General features: G+C 35.0%; 1 protein-coding gene across 3 annotated transcripts in view; it reads right to left on the bottom strand.

Annotated features, from left to right (window-relative positions):
• Nucleotides 1–21,066, bottom strand: part of chchd6b (coiled-coil-helix-coiled-coil-helix domain containing 6b) — a 27,384-nt gene extending 6,318 nt beyond the window's left edge. For 2 of the 3 annotated variants that reach the window (XM_051896700.1, XM_051896701.1), the window contains exons 1-8: nt 20,820–21,066; nt 19,950–20,043; nt 19,825–19,873; nt 17,086–17,230; nt 15,016–15,036; nt 13,567–13,650; nt 5,942–6,012; nt 1,268–1,403 (exon numbers count right to left, since the gene is read on the bottom strand). In XM_051896700.1, the coding sequence (XP_051752660.1) occupies nt 1,268–1,403; nt 5,942–6,012; nt 13,567–13,650; nt 15,016–15,036; nt 17,086–17,230; nt 19,825–19,873; nt 19,950–20,043; nt 20,820–20,903 (684 nt within the window). In that variant the 5' untranslated portion in view covers nt 20,904–21,066. The remainder of the gene's footprint in view (nt 1–1,267; nt 1,404–5,941; nt 6,013–13,566; nt 13,651–15,015; nt 15,037–17,085; nt 17,231–19,824; nt 19,874–19,949; nt 20,044–20,819) is intronic. The other variant, XM_051896702.1, reaches the window with a different exon arrangement.
• Nucleotides 21,067–21,360: the final 294 nt, after the last annotated feature.

Here is a 21,360-nt window from a genome sequence, read left to right on the forward strand (position 1 = left end):
TGGTCCAAGGTCACAAATGTCAAAATTATGAGATACTAAGTTATAATTATGAGATAAAGTGAAAAACATGTTTAAAAGAAAATCTTAATTATGACAATTATGAGATGCTTAGTCATAATTATGAGATAAAACACCAAAATAATAATACAAAAATCTTAATTATGACAGTCATAATTATGTGATAAAAAATAATCTAATCATTATGACAAAGTCAAAATTATGAGATAAAAAATAATTATGACAAGCTGAAATTATGAGATAGAGTCATAATTATGACAATTATGAGATGCTAAGTCATAATGAGGTAAATGTCAAAATGATGAGATAAGTCATAATAATGAGATAAAAGATTAAATCATGAGATAAAAAGTCAAAATTACTAGATAAGTTGAAATGAATGACAAAAAGTTTAAATTAAGAAAAAGTTGACATAAAAATTTGAATTTTGTCAAAGACTTTCATAATTATTTTTATGTCATAATTATTTTTTATGTCATGATTCGACCTTTTATGTCATAGTTTAGATTCTCTTCAAATAAAGGCAAAACTGGCCAAAAACCTGGCCAAAAACTAAATGTCATGCTACAGCAGATTATGAGAGTTATATGGAGAGGGTCTGCTTGTATGAATCTAGTGTTCATCAGTGAGTCAGACTGCTTAGACTCACTTGCTCTTCATTTATTTGCAGATGATTCTTTTGAATGTAAATGTCTTTCATTAGCGCTGTGTTTCACTTCAGTAGCAGTGTGGCATCGTGCCCGCTCTAGTTGGCATATGGCCACTGTGCCAGCTTCACACACACACACACACACACACACACACACACACACAGAAATCATCTTTAATAAAGACTGTTGTTATCTGTGTATGTGTGTATGAATGATCCAGTATTAAAATGAGCTGCTCACACACACACACACACACACACACACAGATCTGAGATGAGACACACAGCAGTGGTCGCCACTTCTTATTTCCTGCAGAGAAAATGACTCTGGCATGTTTTAATATGAACCAGCTCTCCATTACACAATGGAAGGGAAAAAATGAATAAAAATATCAGTATCGGCCAGTATTAACATATTGTTTTATTATCAGCATGGGTCTGATTAGACTAAAATTGGCAATATCATCAAGGCTGATTTCTTACATTTCAAACTGGTTCAATGACTGGTTGACTGTGCATTGTCTCTTTTATGTTATATACAGTAAGTATAACATTAATAATAATAATATTCCTGATAAAACACACAAACCCCACACGTACCTTCTTGGAGGTGTTGATGCAGTTCATGTAGTCTCTGGCCAGCTGTGAGCAGTGCAGCGTCTGCTGTCTGTTCAGTCTGTAGCAGTTCAACACCTGCGACTGCAGCTCAGGGCAGATGGGACTCACATGACGAGGCCTGATGACCAATAAACACTCTTACAAATACATATACACAGGCTTTATGGAACATACTGGTGGATGAGTAATATAATAATCACTACAACAAAAACTTTGATACCATTAATGATCACACCACTGTAAAATCAAAATAAACAAACATGGAATCACCTTAGTGCCAATATTATATTTTTCAGATATGACCTTTCAGATAAAGCGATTCTGAACTGCCTGAAACAAGTCATCAGTAATTTCAGTCTTACTTCCTGCTGAACCTACATAGGTTTGTAAATAATTTGCATAATGCCAGACTATGGTCTTCACTGGCTGTCGGTGAACAGTGTCTACTTTGCCCAGCCCTCAAACACTGTAGCTGTAGCAGAGACTGGAAGAGTTCGGTTCATGTTGTTCATGTTGAGAAGACGCTGTTTTTTGCTGCCAAAGCAGATCCACTTTGAGGATCTGCTTTGAGATTGATACGGTAAAACCGACGCCATCGTTACTGTTCGTATCACTGTGTATTACAGTTTTTTACAATTGCTAACATTGTTTACCAAGTACCTTTTCCAAACTCTTAACACAGCAACACACCTACATCACACAATTAGCCAAATAGTTAATTTTCTGCCCAAAACCCTACTTTGTTAAATAAATACAAACTCTACATTTCAAAATGCTAAAAAAAAAAAAAAAATTCCTACATATACTAACTCTATCAAAACACAGCAAACCTGATTCAAAATTGAATTGTTCTGTTAAAACACTAGCACTAGTTTTCTATCCAACATGAACATATAGTCAATCATAGCGCAATGACTGTCAAAATACTAACAGCTGATGGCATTATGAAAACTGCATTACTTGTCATGTTTTAGTTCTACCTGCAGACAATATGAATATCCATTGTTTTTATAATTCAGTTTCATTTTACTGCAGTAACAGTAGAATGCTTACATGTAAGCCATTTTACATTTTTGGTTGAGTGTTGAATGTGTGCATTCTTGGCAACATACTATGTAAAAGTGAATGAGTCATTACTTTATTGAATGTTCAGTAGAAAAAAAGAAGAAAGTAACAGAATTACTCAAATGGTCAAATGAGTCCTTTTCTTTTTCTGCTCCTCTGTGTTGTTCTGCATCCCAATGAACAAAACCAATTCAAAGAGTTTTACTGTATGTCCATGTAATGAAAAGAACATCAACACCTGACTATGCCTCCAACTGAGATTGGAATCTGCTATTTCTCAATATTTCAGTGATCTGCTATGATTATCAATTGTTTCAGTATTTGTTTTATATATATATATATATATATATATATATATATATTTTAACCCTTTTGAGCTGATATTGTTTTAGAAGTAGAGGTTTTGTACTATATTTAAAGATTGGAACATTAGATCTTAATTTCTGACATGCTGTGTTTAAGCATTTGTAAATAAGATGAAAAAGATCCATGATTTTGGTATGGGGTAAGCTTGTATGAAAAGAAAATAAGCATTTTAGAAATGTGTTAATTGACTGCACTTTGTGTGAAAACAACATTAATTGTGTTAATTTTATGGTCACAACAGACGGATGTTGTGCTAATTGTGTTTAGAGTTTTGAAAATGTGACTACAGACTGGACAAAAGGATGTTAGCAATTGAAAAAAATCTGTAAGTGCTGAGGAAGAGAAGAAATTCAGACATGATAATGAGTGTTTGGTTTCCGGCCAATCACAACAGACTGGGCCATCTGACCAATCAGAGCAGAGCAGCTTTCAGAAAGGAGGGGATTAGAGACAATGAATCCTTTATCGAACTGTTTCAGACAGAAATAAGGTGATGTGCAATGTACAGTGGGTACGGAAAGTATTCAGACCCCCTTAAATTTTTCACTCTTTGTTATATTGCAGCCATTTGCTAAAATCATTTAAGTTCATTTTTTTCCCTCATTAATGTACACACAGCACCCCATATTGACAGAAAAACACAGAATTGTTGACATTTTTGCAGATTTATTAAAAAAGAAAAACTGAAATATCACATGGTCCTAAGTATTCACACCCTTTGCTGTGACACTCATATATTTAACTCAGGTGCTGTCCATTTCTTCTGATCATCCTTGAGATGGTTCTACACCTTCATTTGAGTCCAGCTGTGTTTGATTATACTGATTGGACTTGATTAGGAAAGCCACACACCTGTCTATATAAGACCTTACAGCTCACAGTGCATGTCAGAGCAAATGAGAATCATGAGGTCAAAGGAACTGCCTGAAGAGCTCAGGGACAGAATTGTGGCAAGGCACAAATCTGGCCAAGGTTACAAAAAAATTTCTGCTGCACCTAAGGTTCCTAAGAGCACAGTGGCCTCCATAATCCTTAAATGGAAGATGTTTGGGACGACCAGAACCCTTCCTAGAGCTGGCCGTCCGGCCAAACTGAGCTATCGGGGGAGAAGAGCCTTGGTGAGAGAGGTAAAGAAGAACCCAAAGATCACTGTGGCTGAGCTCCAGAGATGCAGTTGGGAGATGGGAGAAAGTTGTAGAAAGTCAACCATCACTGCAGCCCTCCACCAGTCGGGGTTTTATGGCAGAGTGGTCCGACGGAAGCCTCTCCTCAGTGCAAGACACATGAAAGCCCGCATGGAAGGACTCCAAGATGTTGAGAAATAAGATTCTCTGGTCTGATGAGACCAAGATAGAACTTTTTGGCCTTAATTCTAAGCGGTATGTGTGGAGAAAACCAGGCACTGCTCATCACCTGTCCAATACAGTCCCAACAGTGAAGCATGGTGGTGGCAGCATCATGCTGTGGGGGTGTTTTTCAGCTGCAGGGACAGGACGACTGGTTGCAATCGAGGGAAAGATGAATGCGGCCAAGTACAGGGATATCCTGGACGAAAACCTTCTCCAGAGTGCTCAGGACCTCAGACTGGGCCGAAGGTTTACCTTCCAACAAGACAATGACCCTAAGCACACAGCTAAAATAACGAAGGAGTGGCTTCACAACAACTCTGTGACTGTTCTTGAATGGCCCAGCCAGAGCCCTGACTTAAACCCAATTGAGCATCTCTGGAGAGACCTAAAAATGGCTGTCCACCAACGTTTACCATCCAACCTGACAGAACTGGAGAGGATCTGTAAGGAGGAATGGCAGAGGATCCCCAAATCTAGGTGTGAAAAACTTGTTGCATCTCTCCCAAAAAGACTCAAGGCTGTATTAGATCAAAAGGGTGCTTCTACTAAATACTGAGCAAAGGGTCTGAATACTTAGGACCATGTGATATTTCAGTTTTTCTTTTTTAATAAATCTGCAAAAATGTCAACAATTCTGTGTTTTTCTGTCAATATGGTGTGCTGTGTGTACATTAATGAGGGAAAAAAATGAACTTAAATGATTTTAGCAAATGGCTGCAATATAACAAAGAGTGAAAAATGTAAGGGGGTCTGAATACTTTCCGTACCCACTGTATATTATGAGAAAATTAAAGTGTTTTTTGACCTTGGATGCCTATTGTAGGATACTCCAAAACAGAATTAGGATCCTTTAAAATAGCATCATAGCAGCACTTTAAACTGTGTTAAATATCAACTCAAGAACACAACAACACACATGGTCACTGGTCAAAGACTGACGAACACAAAACAGTAGTAGTAGTGCTGCCACCTAGTGGCCTGCTGAAATATTGTGGTGGAATTTGCTGATTTTTGTCTTTCTCACAAACAGACAGACATTGTACGGAGCCCCGGACATGACATGCAGGAAAAAAATAATAGGCTAAATCGTGCGCACAAATTAGTAAATCGAGGGTAAATTTTTCTTGCATGTCAGGTGCGGGGCTCCGTAACATTGAGAGCATTATGGTCCTTAAAAGATGAAGTCATTGATATTGAGCAACAAAAACAGATTTTTGCCCTTTCACAGAACAAAATGAGTCATTAAAGGCTAAAATGTTCTCTTAGTAAATTACGTTGTTCTGACATCTCAAAAAAAGTGTTATTATAGCAAACTAAAACTAAAATCATTAAAAAATGTGTTACTTAAACGTAACTAAAAAATAAAAAAAAACATTTCAGCTAAAAATTCTATTTCAGCTAGTTTCTCATTTTCATTTTGTTTAGCTGGATGTAGTAAACACTAATAAAAATGACAAAAACACAACAACATTACTAAAACTTAAATAAAAAATATTAATAAAATATTAATAAAAACGAATATTAAGATACTAAACCAGGGTTATTACAGCTAACTAAAACTAAAATCATAAAATATGATAAAAAAAAAAAACTTTATTTCAACTAAAACTTCAATGTCAGCTTTTCATTTAGTTTAGCTTAATGTACTAAAATAACTAAAACGGAAATAATAATTAATAAAAACTATTTAAAAAAACACTAATAAAAATGACAGAAACAGACAACAAAATTACTAAAACTTTAACTCAAATTAAAATGAAAACAGAAAATATGAAAATAAAATCTGGCTCAAAATATGAAGAGAAACTACTGTTTCTAATGAATAGAAGATACTAAAACAGCACTGTCACATACACACAGTGATATTTGTACTTACTTCACCGCAGCCTCTGCTTTAACCGCCTCTTGCGTGTACATGTGTAGAGTATGTTGATAGTAGTCAGTATTCTACACAAACACACAGAAAGAGCTGGAGTTTAGTCATGTGAAGCAGCATTCATTCATATAATACACAAGACAGTTCAAATCTTTGTGAAATATTGTATTTGTTTTCCTCCATTTACAATGAGCAAATGTTGATTTACAGTCCCAAACAGAAGCATTCATACCCTTTCTGCCATATTTATCATGCAAATTCATATGGGGAAATGAAAATAAATAAATAAATAAATAAAAATCAAGAAATCCCAGAATGACAGATCTCATGTTTCTGTTACCTTTTCTAAACCAATCCCACAATGCAATAAACACTCAAAAAACATTTCTTTTTATATGTGTATGGAGTAACTCAGCATTGTGAGGTTAACTGTGCCTCACAGGTTCAATTAAAGCCGCGTCATTATTTTTCTGACTCCGTCAGCACATCTCTTAGCCAGTGAATGCCAAGTGAGACGTCGTAACGTTTTATTTAGTGAGTTTTATGGGCATTTACACGGCAATTACCACAATAACAAAACACAGCAGTGCTGAACGTTTGGCCACATTCGCACGGCTAACTCAGATTGTTTTGGTGTAAGAAACCTTGACTGGCATTATATGGCATGTTGAGTTTTATCATTGCAATATCTGCTCCTTACTTCAGCTCTGAGCTGTTAAATTCAGTACGACGCAAAAAACAATACACTGTAAGTGATTATAATCTATCAATGTAATTACAATCTCACAGTCTCAGCTGGAGTAATTAGACTCTCTTGTCTTATTAAATCTACAATTCCTGAAGAAAAAAGAGGTAGAAAGAAACAGGAGGGACAGAAAAAGCATTAAAAATCATCTGTGTGTAATTAATAACAGAATTGTCATTTTAGGTGAATAATGGTTGCCTTATCAAACACCTCTAATAAGAGAAGTGAAGTTTCACAAATTCCATAATTTCTTCCTCAGAGCTATTAAGAGTCTAATGGGATAAACAGCAAATAACTAAAGCTCACTCATGTTCTACAGATGTCATTTTCCTCCACGGTTTCGCAGCCGCTTTCTCTCTCAATCGCTCCATCTTTTGATTCTCAGCTCGTTTTCTCGTTTCTCGCTTCATTAATACCTGATTCGCAGCTCTGTTGAAGCGTATCTGTGTATTTTCATCTGTCTTTCTGCTCTGGAATGTTTTTCCAAGTCAAATTTAGTTGTATAGTGCTTTTCACAATACACAATACAATTTCGAATCAGCTTTACAGAAAATCATGATGCTAATGTTTATAATATCTTCATGCCTTATACTGTAGTCACTTTTAGCAGATTACAGCTGGGCGATAATATAGTTTATTACACAGTCTGTTTTGTCAATCGCGAAATCCAGTGGTATGTTATTCCCTGTTATTACATGGCTCTGTGGAATACTTGATTCTGATTGGCCAATTGCGAAATCCAACGGTATGTTATTCCTCAATAACAACCGCTAAAAACAGATAACACAGGCTCATCTGCTATATGCTTGCTAGGAATGGTTTGCGTTTTGTGTTTGATGAGGTAATAAAATATTAAAAATCAGTCAAATCAATATTTTGTGTACAGTTACTTAATTGTGTCATCTGGTATCGCGGACTCGCTCTCTCTTGTTTCATACAAACGCAGCTGCTGCCATTTTGTGACTATTGTTTTGTTCACTGTGATGGATTATAAGATTACAAACAGGTACGATTTTAAATCAGTTTCATATCAGATCAATATCTCTCATCCAAATAATTATTTATGTGGCGAAATGCCATGTAATATGTGGTATGACTGTACCGTATCTCTTAAATGTCTGTCTAGTTTGAACTTGCTGCTTGCTAGCAAATAAATAGCTAATAAAATATTTCGACTCAGATCAATATTTCTGATTTTCTAATTTTCATGTCTAATTATTTACTTATGTGGCAAGTAGCCATGTAATAAGCTGGACAATGTACATCCAGCCGGTTGTTATCGCAAAAAATAAACCCCTTCAGGCTCATGCAAGATCACCTGCAAGTCCTGATCACCCTACAATCCAAAAAGAACTACAATTAAAATAATGGATAATCATTCATGTTTATTGCAAAATATGCATATATACAAACATTTATAGTAGTAGCATAGAAGACTCTCGATTATGGCATTTCCAGTGTTTCATGGGAGTAAAAGGGTGCAAAATAGTTTATTTGGTGCGATTTACTCATTTTGGAACCCTGATTGGTGGAGATTTTGTTTGCAGAATCATGGGTAATGTAGTTTTTCGCCTGGAATTCACAACTGTTTAAAAAATAAGTGAACTAATGTGCAATGATGGCTTCAACAGAAGTATATACCATCGATTAAAGGAACCCTGGGTATTAAGACTTGTATAGCTTAATATAACATAAATGATGTCTCTTACTGTAATATGTAGTAGAAAACCCATTAAAGATTTACGTTATTGAAAAAATCCATGACATATTTGGACAATGGGGGGCGCCATTTTGTTTAGGTGCACAGTGCATTCTACGTCGATGACGTCAAATGGTTGCACTCGGTGAGCTACTGACACTGCCCTGTTGCTATTTTTACCGCAATACAACTCAGAATATAATATACAATGCCAATTTTCAGTCGATGGGCTACAGAAGAAGCGATGCAAGTCTTCACTGCTTTACTATCGATAAGAGGAGAAAAGATTAGGAAGTTGTGATGAATGTGGACAAATAAAACTTCCTAAAGACCCGTGTCTTTGTTCTCTCCATTTTAGCCCTGATGCTTTTGATTCCATTTCATCTGTAAGTTTTGGTGCAACGGTATCTAGTAACTTCCCATTCTTTTCTCCTCTTATAGATCTTATAGATTCTCCTCAACATTGTATTTGGTCCTGGACCAAAGCATGTGAACTAGTGGACTTTCCTGGTGTGAATACACCCTCAGACTACAGTGAAGGACCGCGTACTCACCTGTCAATCAAGAGTCTTTGGGCAAGATTTGCTAAACGGAGCAAATTAGCGCGAGAGCGCAATTCCACAAATGCGCCGATGAGTTTTGCGTGTGATCTACTGCTGATGCGCAAATTAAAGAACACAGATGCAGTCAAATCATTTACATAATGACCAACACAATCTACCAAGAGCAGTGCAAATTAGCGTTGGGTCGCAAATAAGCAGAGCTGATGCTCATCAGATGCGGGTCGACACAGGCACAACTTGTTAAATGTAATATACAGATAACGTCTTCCTCTGGCATTCCAAAGAAATTAATACGAGTGGAAAATATTTTCTCCCTTCGACCACACGCTCTGTTCTCTGCGGTGTCTCCTGCTAGCAGCAACAATTGCAGCCATGGTTCAAAATGGGTTAAGACATGCTTTTTTGGGCGTTAAATAATGGCGCAAATACCAGTAAATTGACTAGCGCAAACATTAGTAAATCATGTTGCGTGATTCATTTAAATATTCTCCTCCAAAAATTTTGTGTCTGAAAGGGAAACTCCTACAAATGCATAGTATATGCAATAAGGTCAGCCGCAAAAACAACTCAGTCCACGCCTTTTCAATGCTAATTTTGCACTGCGTGTCTTTAGTAAATCCCGACAGTAGTTTTTTAACATCAAAAGAGGGTTTGCGTTGGCGCAAGCTGTTAGTAAATCTGGCCTTTTGATTGTTACATGTAGAATTAGAGGAAAGTAAGTGAATAACTGCTATATGTTTTTCTTAGTATAAAGAACATTTAAAAAAATCTAGAACCTTTTTTCACTATAAAAAACCTTTTGTCCAGTGGAAAGGTTCCATGAATGTTAAAGGTTCTTCATGGAATCATAGAAGCCAATAAAGAACCACTATTTTTTAGAGTGTAGGAAAAAGCTAAAACTGAAAGAGAGACAGATTGAAAGTAGCGTAGATTTGTGTATTCAGACTGTATGAATAATAATGAGAGAAATTACACCTGCTGTCCAGGTAAATCCTCTCAGATTGGAGCAGATATCAGTCTGATTATCGCGTCAGACCTGATATTTCTGATAACACGAGTAGCTGAGTCGGTTTTATTCTTGCAAATGCTTGACAGAGTGAAAAGCACAAACCTTTTTTGAGATGAAGGACATGAATATTACATGACAGTGTGAAGAGTGCAGATAGAAATGCAGAAGAGAAAGCCAGTGGGATCAGGATCTTTGTTCCTCTCTGTCTGTGTGTGTGTATGTGCGTGTGTGTGTGTGTGTGTGTGTGTGATGCGTTTGCGTCACGCTCAGGATTTCTCTTTGAGAGCTTAACCAAAGCGTTTCAGATTAGTGTGTGTAGGCTGAATCTTAAAAATGTGAGCTGTCATTTAAAGCATCACACACACAGACTGCAGCAGTATAACGCACACATGACAGACGAGAGCCGATTAAAGGTCTCACCTCAATAGAGCAGGAGAGAGAGTTACAAAGAAAAAAGATTTCAGGAATGGAGGAGTGTGTATCTGTGTGTGCAGAGCATCACATCCACTGTGTGTGCATCACCAAATGAAATTGCACAAATAATGAGACAGGTTTCCTTGTACACTTCCTCATCTTCCATGGGTTGGATGAACAGACAGACCCACTTAAACACTTATATTTTAATGAATCTAAAACAGACTTTTTCTTGATACAAAGTATAATTATTTTCATGAAAATTAAGCACAATTCAAAACCCCCCAAAATGAGGATTTTTAAACAACATTAATGAAAGTGTTGGTGGGAAATGTGTTTGTTATGAAAATAATGTCACAAAACATATTAACTTGATGCAAAGCATAATTATTTTTATGACAATTAAGCACATTTAAAACCCACCAAAAATGAGAATGGTATTTTTTTAATGACATTAATGAAAATGTAGTTGGGTTTAATTGTCATGAAAATAATGTAACAAAACATCTTATCTTAATGGTCCTAAAAAAATAGTCTATAAGCCTTCAAAAGTTTGGGGTCAGTAAGATTTTTTTTTAAAGAGAAATATATTAACACTTTTAGCCTGCAAGGATGATCAAAAGTGAAAGTAAAGACATTTATAATGTTACAAAAGATTTCTATTTCAAATAAATGCTGTTCTTTCAATTTTCTATTCATCAAAACATCCTGAAATAAATGTATCACAGTTTGCACAAAAATATGAGGCTGCTGAAAATTCAGCTTTGATCACAAGAATAAATAAAATTTAAAATACATTCAAATAAACAGTTATTTTAAATTGTAATGATATTTCACAATATTAGTGTATTTTTGATCAAATAAATACAGCCTTGGTTAGCAGAGTAGACTTCTTTTAAAAACATTAACAAAAATCTTACAGATCCCAAACATCTGAATGGAAGTTTACATTATTTATTTTCTTTTTAGTGAATATCTTGTGCATATTTCACTGTATATAGTTGTGTATATTATATTTGTGTGCAATTGTTTAGACACACACACACACACACACACACACACACACAGCTAAAGCGTAACTAAGCCTGTTAAGTCTCAGAGCAAGAGATGCTGAAAAGACATTGTGCCATAAACGCCGCAGGAATGATCCATCTATAACCTCAGTTCAACTTCATAGCTGATATGAAACACATTGATGTCCTTACTGTAATGTGTCATATACTGCATTAAAGGGTTAGTTCACTTTAAAATGAAAATTAGCCAATTATTTACTCACCCTCAAGCCATCCTAGGTGTATATGACTTTCTTCTTTCAGACGAATACAATCGGAGTTATATTAATAATCACGGTGTTTCATATCAAATTACTTCTATAGAGGTTAAAAAGCCCCCTGTTCTGGTTCTTCTCTTTGTTCCTGCTGATACTATGGTTTGCTGTTCAGGTAAAACCTCGGCCACCCGGGCCGGCGCAGCCGGACGGGCAGGCCTCATTCACTTCAAGCCATGCACAACTTCCTCAACAACAGGGTCAAATTAACCGTGCAAGTTTGACGTCATTTTCTTCATTCAACGCAGAAGATATTGATTACAACTTCAGCGCCACTGGACCGAACCATCAAAAATTTCTCCTCTGCCTGCAGATCCGGATGCTACTATACGTTTGTGTAAGAAAAATATACATTTTTAGCACGTTATAAAGTAAAAAAAACTAGCTTACGCCAGACCGCCTTCCGTATTCAACTTACGAAGAAAGTGTAACGCCTCTCGCAGTACAAAACGCTTATGCTACGTCCTATGCCTTCTCTATTCAACTTACACAACAAGCAAGTAACTGACGCATTGTCAGTTCTTTTTCCGTAAGTTGAATACGGAAGGCGGTCTGGCGGAAGCTAGTTATTTTACCTTATAACGTGTTAAATATGGATATTTTTCTTTCACAAACACATTTTGATTAAAAATAGTGTAAAACTTCCCAGCTTCCAGTTACAGCAATTGACTAAACACTTTCCGTTATACAGTCATATTTAACTTCAAATCTTCATGTTAATTTAAAAAACAGTTCATGAACATGTTATGTTAGGTTCATATTTAAATCCATATCTGTTAACCATCAGCTCTGGTCTTATAACATAGCAGGTTTGATAATTTTACAGTTTGTTTTATTTTTAAATCTTATACAACTTTATTGGGGTTTTGTAGGCGTTAAAGAAGCTGAAGGTTCAAAGGTTGACTTTCTCTTGAACATTTGCAACCTTTGAACCTACAACCTCTTTAACAACTACAAAACCCCAGGTCTTTAAATTTAAATATGTAAATATGGTTAACTCGAATAAGGTAAACAGACCTCCTGTGCACAACACCACAAGCCTGTAACACATTTAAAAACATTTCCGATCAATCAGCGTCCTTCACAGACGCTTCAGGCCACCTGATGCTTTTAATTGTTTCATTTTTTACAGCACTAAATAAATGAGTTTTTCCACAGCTATTGGCTTCCTATTTATAGTTTACGAGTTCATGGATTTCTTTTGAAATAAAGTAAATATATTATTTTGTTATATTTCAGTTCTTATAAAATTCATTTATTTTTTCTTCTGTTGCTGTGATTTTCTCTGTGTGAAACACATCAAATAAACACAAGTTCAAACTCTCTCTCTTTCCTTCCTCAGGCAGTTAATATTAATAAATGATCTAAAACAACTTTCAGAAGCATAAAATCACACATTTGGATTCTACCCACAGTTCAACTCTCCACATCGGTCACACACACACACACACACACACATTAAAGTGGCGTATCGCTAATCAGAAGAAGCAGATGAAGCCGCATAATCACCACCTCTGTTATCGAGTTTATGCAAACAGTTGTATTTATAAATGCTACATTTCATATGACCATGAAGACATCAGAGAGAACAAATCATCTTCAGCCTGAAGCACGTACAGTAACATCAAAGAGATGAGAGAAATGTGTAGAAATGTTTTAGATTTAGAGTGTTTAGTGGATTCTTCACCATCCGTCTGTGATGTGAGCATGTGTCTGTGTTTGTACTTCTGAAGGCCACATTTTGTAAATATCATCACAAATAAGCTAAAATCTGATGTGTGATGAAACAAAGGTTCATACAACCAAACCGAGTCTTAAGATCTAAAAATGGCACAGTTTGTGAGGAAGCGAGTTTGTGATGTACACACCTTCTCCTCCATCAGTTGTAGTTGCTCCTTGTAAAACTGTTCGAGATGTTTCAGTTCATTTTCTTTCGTCTTCAGCTGTCGGGCCTGATAGAGACACAGAATAAACCTCTCAACATCATGGGGTCATTTGCAATTCAACCAAACTCATGATGGCTTTTAAACACGGAAGATGTTCCACAGACACTAAAGCAGCGAGGATGAGCAGCACACACGATAAAGAGATCGATGATGTACCCGACACATGACGGAAACTGGCAGTTTAAGAAGTGTAGCAGCATGCAAGAGGACACAGACACAGGAATATCATCACAAACTCTCTGAATAATGATTCAATGATTCAAACTCCAGTACTAACATGAAGTAAAATAACACACACACACACAAAAAAAAAAAAAACAAAGTATGATGGGACAGAATGAAATGACACACTTCAGCTGCATGTATAAGATGATACACATTCAATGTGTATGTGTGTGTGTGTGTGTTTATTCACACTGACTACACAAATATGATCTGATGATCTGAAGACAAATACATATGATGACATACGGTAAACTTACAGTAGCAATAGCACGCACACACACACAGACACACAGATGCTCACAGACACAGACACACACACACACACACACACACACACACACACACACACATTTGCATGACACATGATTATCTGGACAACAGCTTTAAAGTCAACATGAAAAAAGGCTTGTCTTTATAATCTTCATCACAATATAATAACTTGCTCCGCCTCTGAAACAACAAAAAAATAATTTAAATTTAATACAAATTTAATAAAAATCATAACTGAGAATAAGAATTACAAAAAGTAAAACTTCTAAACATATTACAGTATTGAGAATTTGGGTAGAAATATGCATAATTGACACAAACAATACAAATTAATCATTAATTTTTTTATTGTTAACTAAAACTAAAACTATTAAAAATTGTTTTTGGTGAGTGAAATAAAATAAAATAAATATTAGATGAAAAACTTAAACATTAAAAATTTAAATGGACGTTGAAGTAGTAAAATTACTAAAACTGAAATAAAAATAAAATAAAACAAAATAGAAATATTGGGGGAAAAACTAATACAAATGAGAAAAACACTTAACAAAATCACTAAAATGAAAATATGAAAATCAAAGCAAATTAAAAATATTAATAAATTCTATAATATTCTATAAATAATATTTAATCAATCCCTACTATTTTAATAACCTTCCATTATAGACACTTTCATGACATAAAATCATCCTAGATTTCTCGTCAAATGTTGTGTTTCACTCCAGTAGCACTGGTTGTGAACACAGTTGCGTGTTGACTTTAAAATGACTCTGATGAAGAAACTGTGTGTGTGTGGTCTAATTTACATGCAGTTACAATGACACATAACAGCTAAAATAAAACTGAGATTTACAGCTAACGGCTGCCGCTGCTTACCCGAAAATGCAACTCATCCGACTGAGAGAGAGAAGAGAAATAATGAAAAAATTTTTACAGCTGACGACCCTCAATCATAGCATTCATTATAATTACATTTAAAGAAAGAAAGAAAGAAAGAAAGAAAGTTGGTTGTACTGAATATTATTTCTGCAAATTTTAATTTAACAAAAGCACTTGGACAGGATTCATAATAATGAATGAGCTGAAGATTATCACTCATCAGAGTGTGTAAATGAGCCTGAATATACATGCATGATTGATCAATGCTTTTGACAGTAATCAGAACCACATCAGCTGACAGAAAGACAGAGAGAAAGCACAAAAACAAAAGATTGCAATAATAATAATATTATTATTACTATATATAGTAATAATAAGCCAATTTCTGCCACATAATTTTTTTTTGTACATCATAATTATAATATAAAAAGTTGAAATGATTACATACTAAGTCATAATTATGACATAAAAATCTAAATTATGACATACTAAGTCATGAGATAAAAAGTGCAAATTATGACCTAAAAGACAGTATGTAATAATTTCTACTTTTTATCTCATAATTTTGACTTTCTATGTCAATTATGACAGTATGCACTGTAAAAAGTAATACGCTCTATCTACTCAATAAAACTGTGGCAACAGATTACACGCAATATTATTAATTAAATTCAACATATAAGAATTGAGTTAGAAATTAATCTTATTAATTTCTTAAAAGTCAACCACTTAAAATGTGTAAAATTATCAAACACCATTACAAAAACCACAAAGTGACATAAAAAGCAAAGAGTAAAACTGAATGGAACAACACTAAAATGTTTTCAATAAAGTCATCAACATCAACATCTAAACCTCTGTTAATTCTTGTGTTTCTCTTTCCTTCAGTGATTCTACTTGTTATCATCAGGTGTCTTCAATGTTGGCAATAAAAAATAAAGAGTTCTTAATTAAACTTTGACATCTGTCTGTTATTCAGATATTTTTGTTTAAATTTTACTCATTTTAATTGGTTGACGTTTAAGGAATTAATTTGATTAATTCTAACTCAATTCTATTTGTTGAATTTAATTAATAATATTGCTTGTAATCTGTTGCCAAAATATTCGACTTTTTAAGTCATAATTTAGATTTTTTTAAGTCACAATTATGACTTTTTCAGCTAAGAGAAGGTTAACTGAAAGAGAGAGTGCACACAAAAATAAAATATTGTGAGCAAAAAAAAAAAAAACCTTTATAAGAAAGCTTTACATGCAAAACAGGGTAACATTATTAACATTGAAGCCTGGTTATTATAAATGACACTATGTAATTAAATGGCAAGCATGGCCTCAAACAGCAACAGCAAGATGAAATCAAACGCCACTGCTGCCATCTAGTGCCACACTAATCATTTAATAATACAAGATGTAGCTGTAGTTGAAAAAGGTTTGTTATGCTTTTCCAAAACATTTGAATTATTTGTGTTTGTGGGACTTAAAGATATTCAATTAAACTAGTTTTTGATTTTTAAAAAACATATTTTAATTAAACATTAAAGCATGCAAATGTGAATTCAGAGGAGTGTGAAATCAACTGATCACATGTGTCATAAAGATAAATGCAAAAAATATCTGAGAAAAACACGAAGACACCGAGAGCATTTACTTATACTTTACTTACAAAATATTCTTTCATAAAATTAGAAACAATTTTGCTGAAATAAAACATGTTAAGATGCATGTGTCAGAGTAGCTGTTTCCATCCACCTATTTTTATGCGCGTTTTGGGATATTGCATTAAAAAATGCTGGATGGAAACGCCAAGATGTGCAGAAAATCTAAAAATGCACATATAAAACATATATCCTATATGTGCATAAACTACGATGAAATACATTTACTGAATAAATCCCTCGATCCACAACAATAAACTCAGGTGACTTTGCCTCAACAGAGGATGTAATTGGATAACTGTTTTATGCTATATTCCAATTGTTTGCATAAGTTAAATTTGCATTGCATGGAAACATAGCTAGTGTTTGGAGCAAAGACAGAAGAAGAGAGTGAATCACTGCGTGTGTCTCACCAGGCTGTGTGTTTTCTCCAGGTCCTGGCGTGTGTTTGTTCTCTCTCGCAGCACTGCTGGGTTCATGTCGTCTCCCGCCGCCTCTCGCTCTCGACGGGCGATCCGGGCCAACTCTTCCTGGACCAGAGCCTGTTCCCGCTCGAACCTACAGCCAAACACACAGACATCATGACTAAACTACTGCCCCACCAGTGACCAGCAAAGACTGTTCAAGAATTAGTCATGTTCAGTGAGCCAATTAGCCTTGATTCAATTGAGCGTGAGTCACATTTCAGCCGAAACCCAACTGTAATGCATGATAATCTCATTCTCATTACTGCAAAGTAAAAAAATTCATGATATATTATTTAAACTGCCAAGTATTTAAGCATCATGGTAGTATTAGATGTGATGATTTTCAGGATTTTTATCATAAACGTTTGGTCACACTTTAGTTTAGGGTCCAAAATTCTCACTATTAACTAACTATTAACTATGACTTTTGCCTCAATAAACTCCTAATTACTACTTATTAATAGTTAGTAAGGTAGTTGTTAAGTTTAGGTATTGGTAGGAAAGGGATGAATATGGTCATGCAGAATTAGGCTTTAATATGTGCTTTATAAGTAATAATAAACAGCCAATATCCTAGTAATATACATGCTAATAAGCAACTAGTTAATAGTGAGAACTGGACCCCAAACTAAAGTGTTACCAAACATTTTTGTTCATTGAAATAAAGATAAAATATAATATATTAGATGAAAAATTGAAACTGAATAAATAGTATTATTTAAAAAAAAAAAAAAAAAAAGACAAAGACAAAATTACTAAAAATTACTAAAAACAAATAAAAATAAAAACTGAAAATATAAAAATTAAATCTGATTCAAAATAACACTGATGCTTTTAATGTATGATGATTTGAATAAAAATAAAAAATCATCGCATTACAGTATGTTTTTACTTAAGTAAAAAATACTGTATTACGGTAATGAGCATTTATTTTATATATATATATATAATACTTTTTTAAAAAAAATTATAATAAAGTCTTGGAGATCAAGGCTTCCATTAAGCCATCAACATATGATCCCCCTTTGAGTTGTTCACCAGCAGATTTACTAACTTGTTTTCTTCCAGTTATCTTCCAGTTATCTAAATCCTCCAGCTGTGAGTCCGATGTCATCTCAGCTCGTCTTTTCAAGGAAGTGTTTGTAACCTTGAGCCAAGCTGTAACAGCCATTATTAACAGTTTTCTAGCAAATGGAGTTGTATCTGCTACTTTTAAACATGCTGTAGTTCAGCCTCTGCTTAAAAAACCCCATCTTGACCCATCTATCCTTAGCAATTTCAGACCTATCTCCAAACTGCCTTTTATTTCAAAGCTCTTAGAGAGAGTTGTATTTCTATATCAGTATGTCTAATATTTTAGATACTTTTCAGTCGGGTTTTAGATTAATGCACAGTACGGAAAATGCACTGTTGAAGGTCAGCAATGACCTGTTGCAGGTTTTCGATACTGGTTCTTATGCGGTGTTTGTCATGTTGGATTTAAGCACTGGATTGGATACACTTGATCATAGTATTCTGTTACATTGGTTGGAAAAGGTGGAGGGTAATTAGGGTGTTGCCCTGCAGTGGTTGGCCTCTTACCTCAAAGACAGAACCTTCTCAGTGAGCACTGGAAAGTTTTCTTCTTCGACGGTTCCCCTGTTATGCGGTGTGCCTCAAGGGTCTATTTTAGGCCCTCTTCACTTTTAACTTTATACGCTCCCCTTGGGTGCCATTTTTAAGAAATATAAGATCTCCTACCACTGCTATGTTGACGATCCGATTTTATCTACCAGCTAAAACTGACAGTAGTGATTCTTTGGATGCGCTTTGCAACTGTTCTGAGGAGATTAAATGTTGGATGGCTAATAATTTTTTGCAATTAAACAAAAGCAAAAGCGAAATTCTGATTTTAGGCCCCTCCAGGTCTCCATCTGTTTTTAATTTAGGTTCTCTTTCTGTTCAACCTCATGTAAGAAATCTTGGGGTTACATTTGATTCGTCACTAAATTTTGAGAAACAAATCAGTACAGTGGTAAAGGGCAGGTTCTTTCATCTGAGATTGGTTGCGAAATTAAAACAGTTTCTACCCCAGAAAGTTTTGGAGACTATAATCCATGCTCTCATAATATCACGCCTGGACTACCGTAATTCCCTATACTGTGGCCTGCCTAAAACTGCGATTTCTCACCTGCAAGTTGTCCAAAATGCTGCAGTGAGACTTGGAACAAAAAAGAAGGATCACATTTCTCCAATTTTAGTGACTTTACATTGGCTTCCTGTAAAAATTTCTGTTTTTGTGTACAAGGCTTTATCTGGTGTCACACCAAAATATATTAGTGACCTTCTGATTCCTTACTCTCCTCAAAGAGCACTTAGGTCGAGTAATCAGCTTCTCTTAACTGTCCCACATTGTCGCTGTAAAACTGAGGGTGGTCGGGCCTTCTCTGCTGCAGCAGAGAAGGAACAGTCTGCCCGTAAATGCTCGACGTTTTGTTGTACAGCACTTTGGAGCAACTCTGTTGCTTTTAAATGTGCTATAGAAATAAATTTTGACTTGATTTTGAAATATATATATTAATGAAAGACATGAAGATTAAGCACATGATTTACTGATTCTTATAGCAGAGTTGCAGTGTATATTATGGCAGAAGTTATTTTCAGAAATAATAATAGAAATAAATTTCCACTGTTGAACACACTAACCGTCTCCTGTGCTCCTCATGTGTCTCTGCTGCAGAAGGTCTGGAAGGCCCTGAAACATAAATATAACACAGTCAGATATGAGATGAAGGGGGATGTTGCTGTGGAGGAGCAGAAGCAGTCGGTACCTGGCTCAGGTTTGGCACTCTCTGGTTTGGGTGAAGCTGGTTTCTCTGGAGAAGATCCCGACTCCCTCATCCGCTGAAGAACATCACCGGACAGCTGAGAGCACACATAAAAATATCATAAATGATGCTCTAATCTAAATATCCCTTTAAAATACAATTGTGTTTATTTACAAAAGTGTAGAAACTTTTTTTTTTTCACTCAAGTATGCTTTTGGCTAAATACTGTTATTTTATTAAGTAAATACTTAGTATGTTACAATTTTGACTTTTTATGTCATGACGATTTACCAAAAAATTTTTTTTTTATCTTGTGTCAGAAATGGGCTTCCATACAATTGGCTCTGTGTTTGTTAAAACAAATGCAAACCACTTTTCTAAATCTAAATAAGTGACATTATCTGAAAGATATTTGTTATTTCACTACTACATAGCTGATCTGTTGTGAAGAAACACACACACACACACACACACACCTCACTGTTCACAGATCAGTCTTATCTCACTGTTTTGTATCTTTGACCTTGTGTGAGAGCAGATAAAATTACTGTAGGTTTCTATTTCACAGTACAACTATGATATAAAAGAACTGAGGATTAACTTGAGCACAGTGCTTTAAAATTAACAGATTTCATCACTATATCACATATGAATCAATGCAGTCAATGGAACGCTAACAAATCAACTGATGCTTTCACTTTCTCAGTGCCACTAAAGTTCAGAAGAGGACAATAAGGACAGTTACAATAGTTATCTTATAAAAACACAGTTACAATAAAATATCCCATTAAAATCATATAATGGTATAATAGTATCTTGCAGGACATAATTACATTCTAAGTCTGTGCTTGTAATAATGTGTTGTGGTGTCACCTTAACTCCCTGTAGGACTGTGACATTGTCCTGTTCGTCCAGTCCGTATGACACAGATCTGCTCCTACTGTCACCGGCCCCCATCAGCCGCCAAAATCACCCCAAATACTAAGATAGCAGAAATAAATTCACCCCGATTCAGTTCAGGGTCACTGTGTCCCTCTACATGCGGATAAAATCATCGAACATCCTATTACAGTTTACCAGGCGTCATCATGTGGCCGCAATGAACCATGGGAAATGTAGTTTTTTTTTTTTTCTTTTTTTCTTTTTTCTTTTTAATTTCTATTGAAGATAGAACAAATAATAAACACAACTTAGCATAAAATAGTGCAATACAAAACATTAATTAATAGCAGGGGATCCGAAAATAATATTTTAAACATGTTAATGACTTCTTGTTTTTAACAATTTCAGAGAAGATATAAAACAATAAGAGTCGGGAAGTTGGTAGACATCACATGACGACAGTGTGTGAAGCACTTTCGATATGACGTATAAATAAAAGCACAGGTCACAGAATGGGAACTGCTTTATTCAT

Source organism: Ctenopharyngodon idella, chromosome 6 (assembly GCF_019924925.1).
Source record: "Ctenopharyngodon idella isolate HZGC_01 chromosome 6, HZGC01, whole genome shotgun sequence".
NCBI lineage: Eukaryota > Metazoa > Chordata > Actinopteri > Cypriniformes > Xenocyprididae > Ctenopharyngodon > Ctenopharyngodon idella.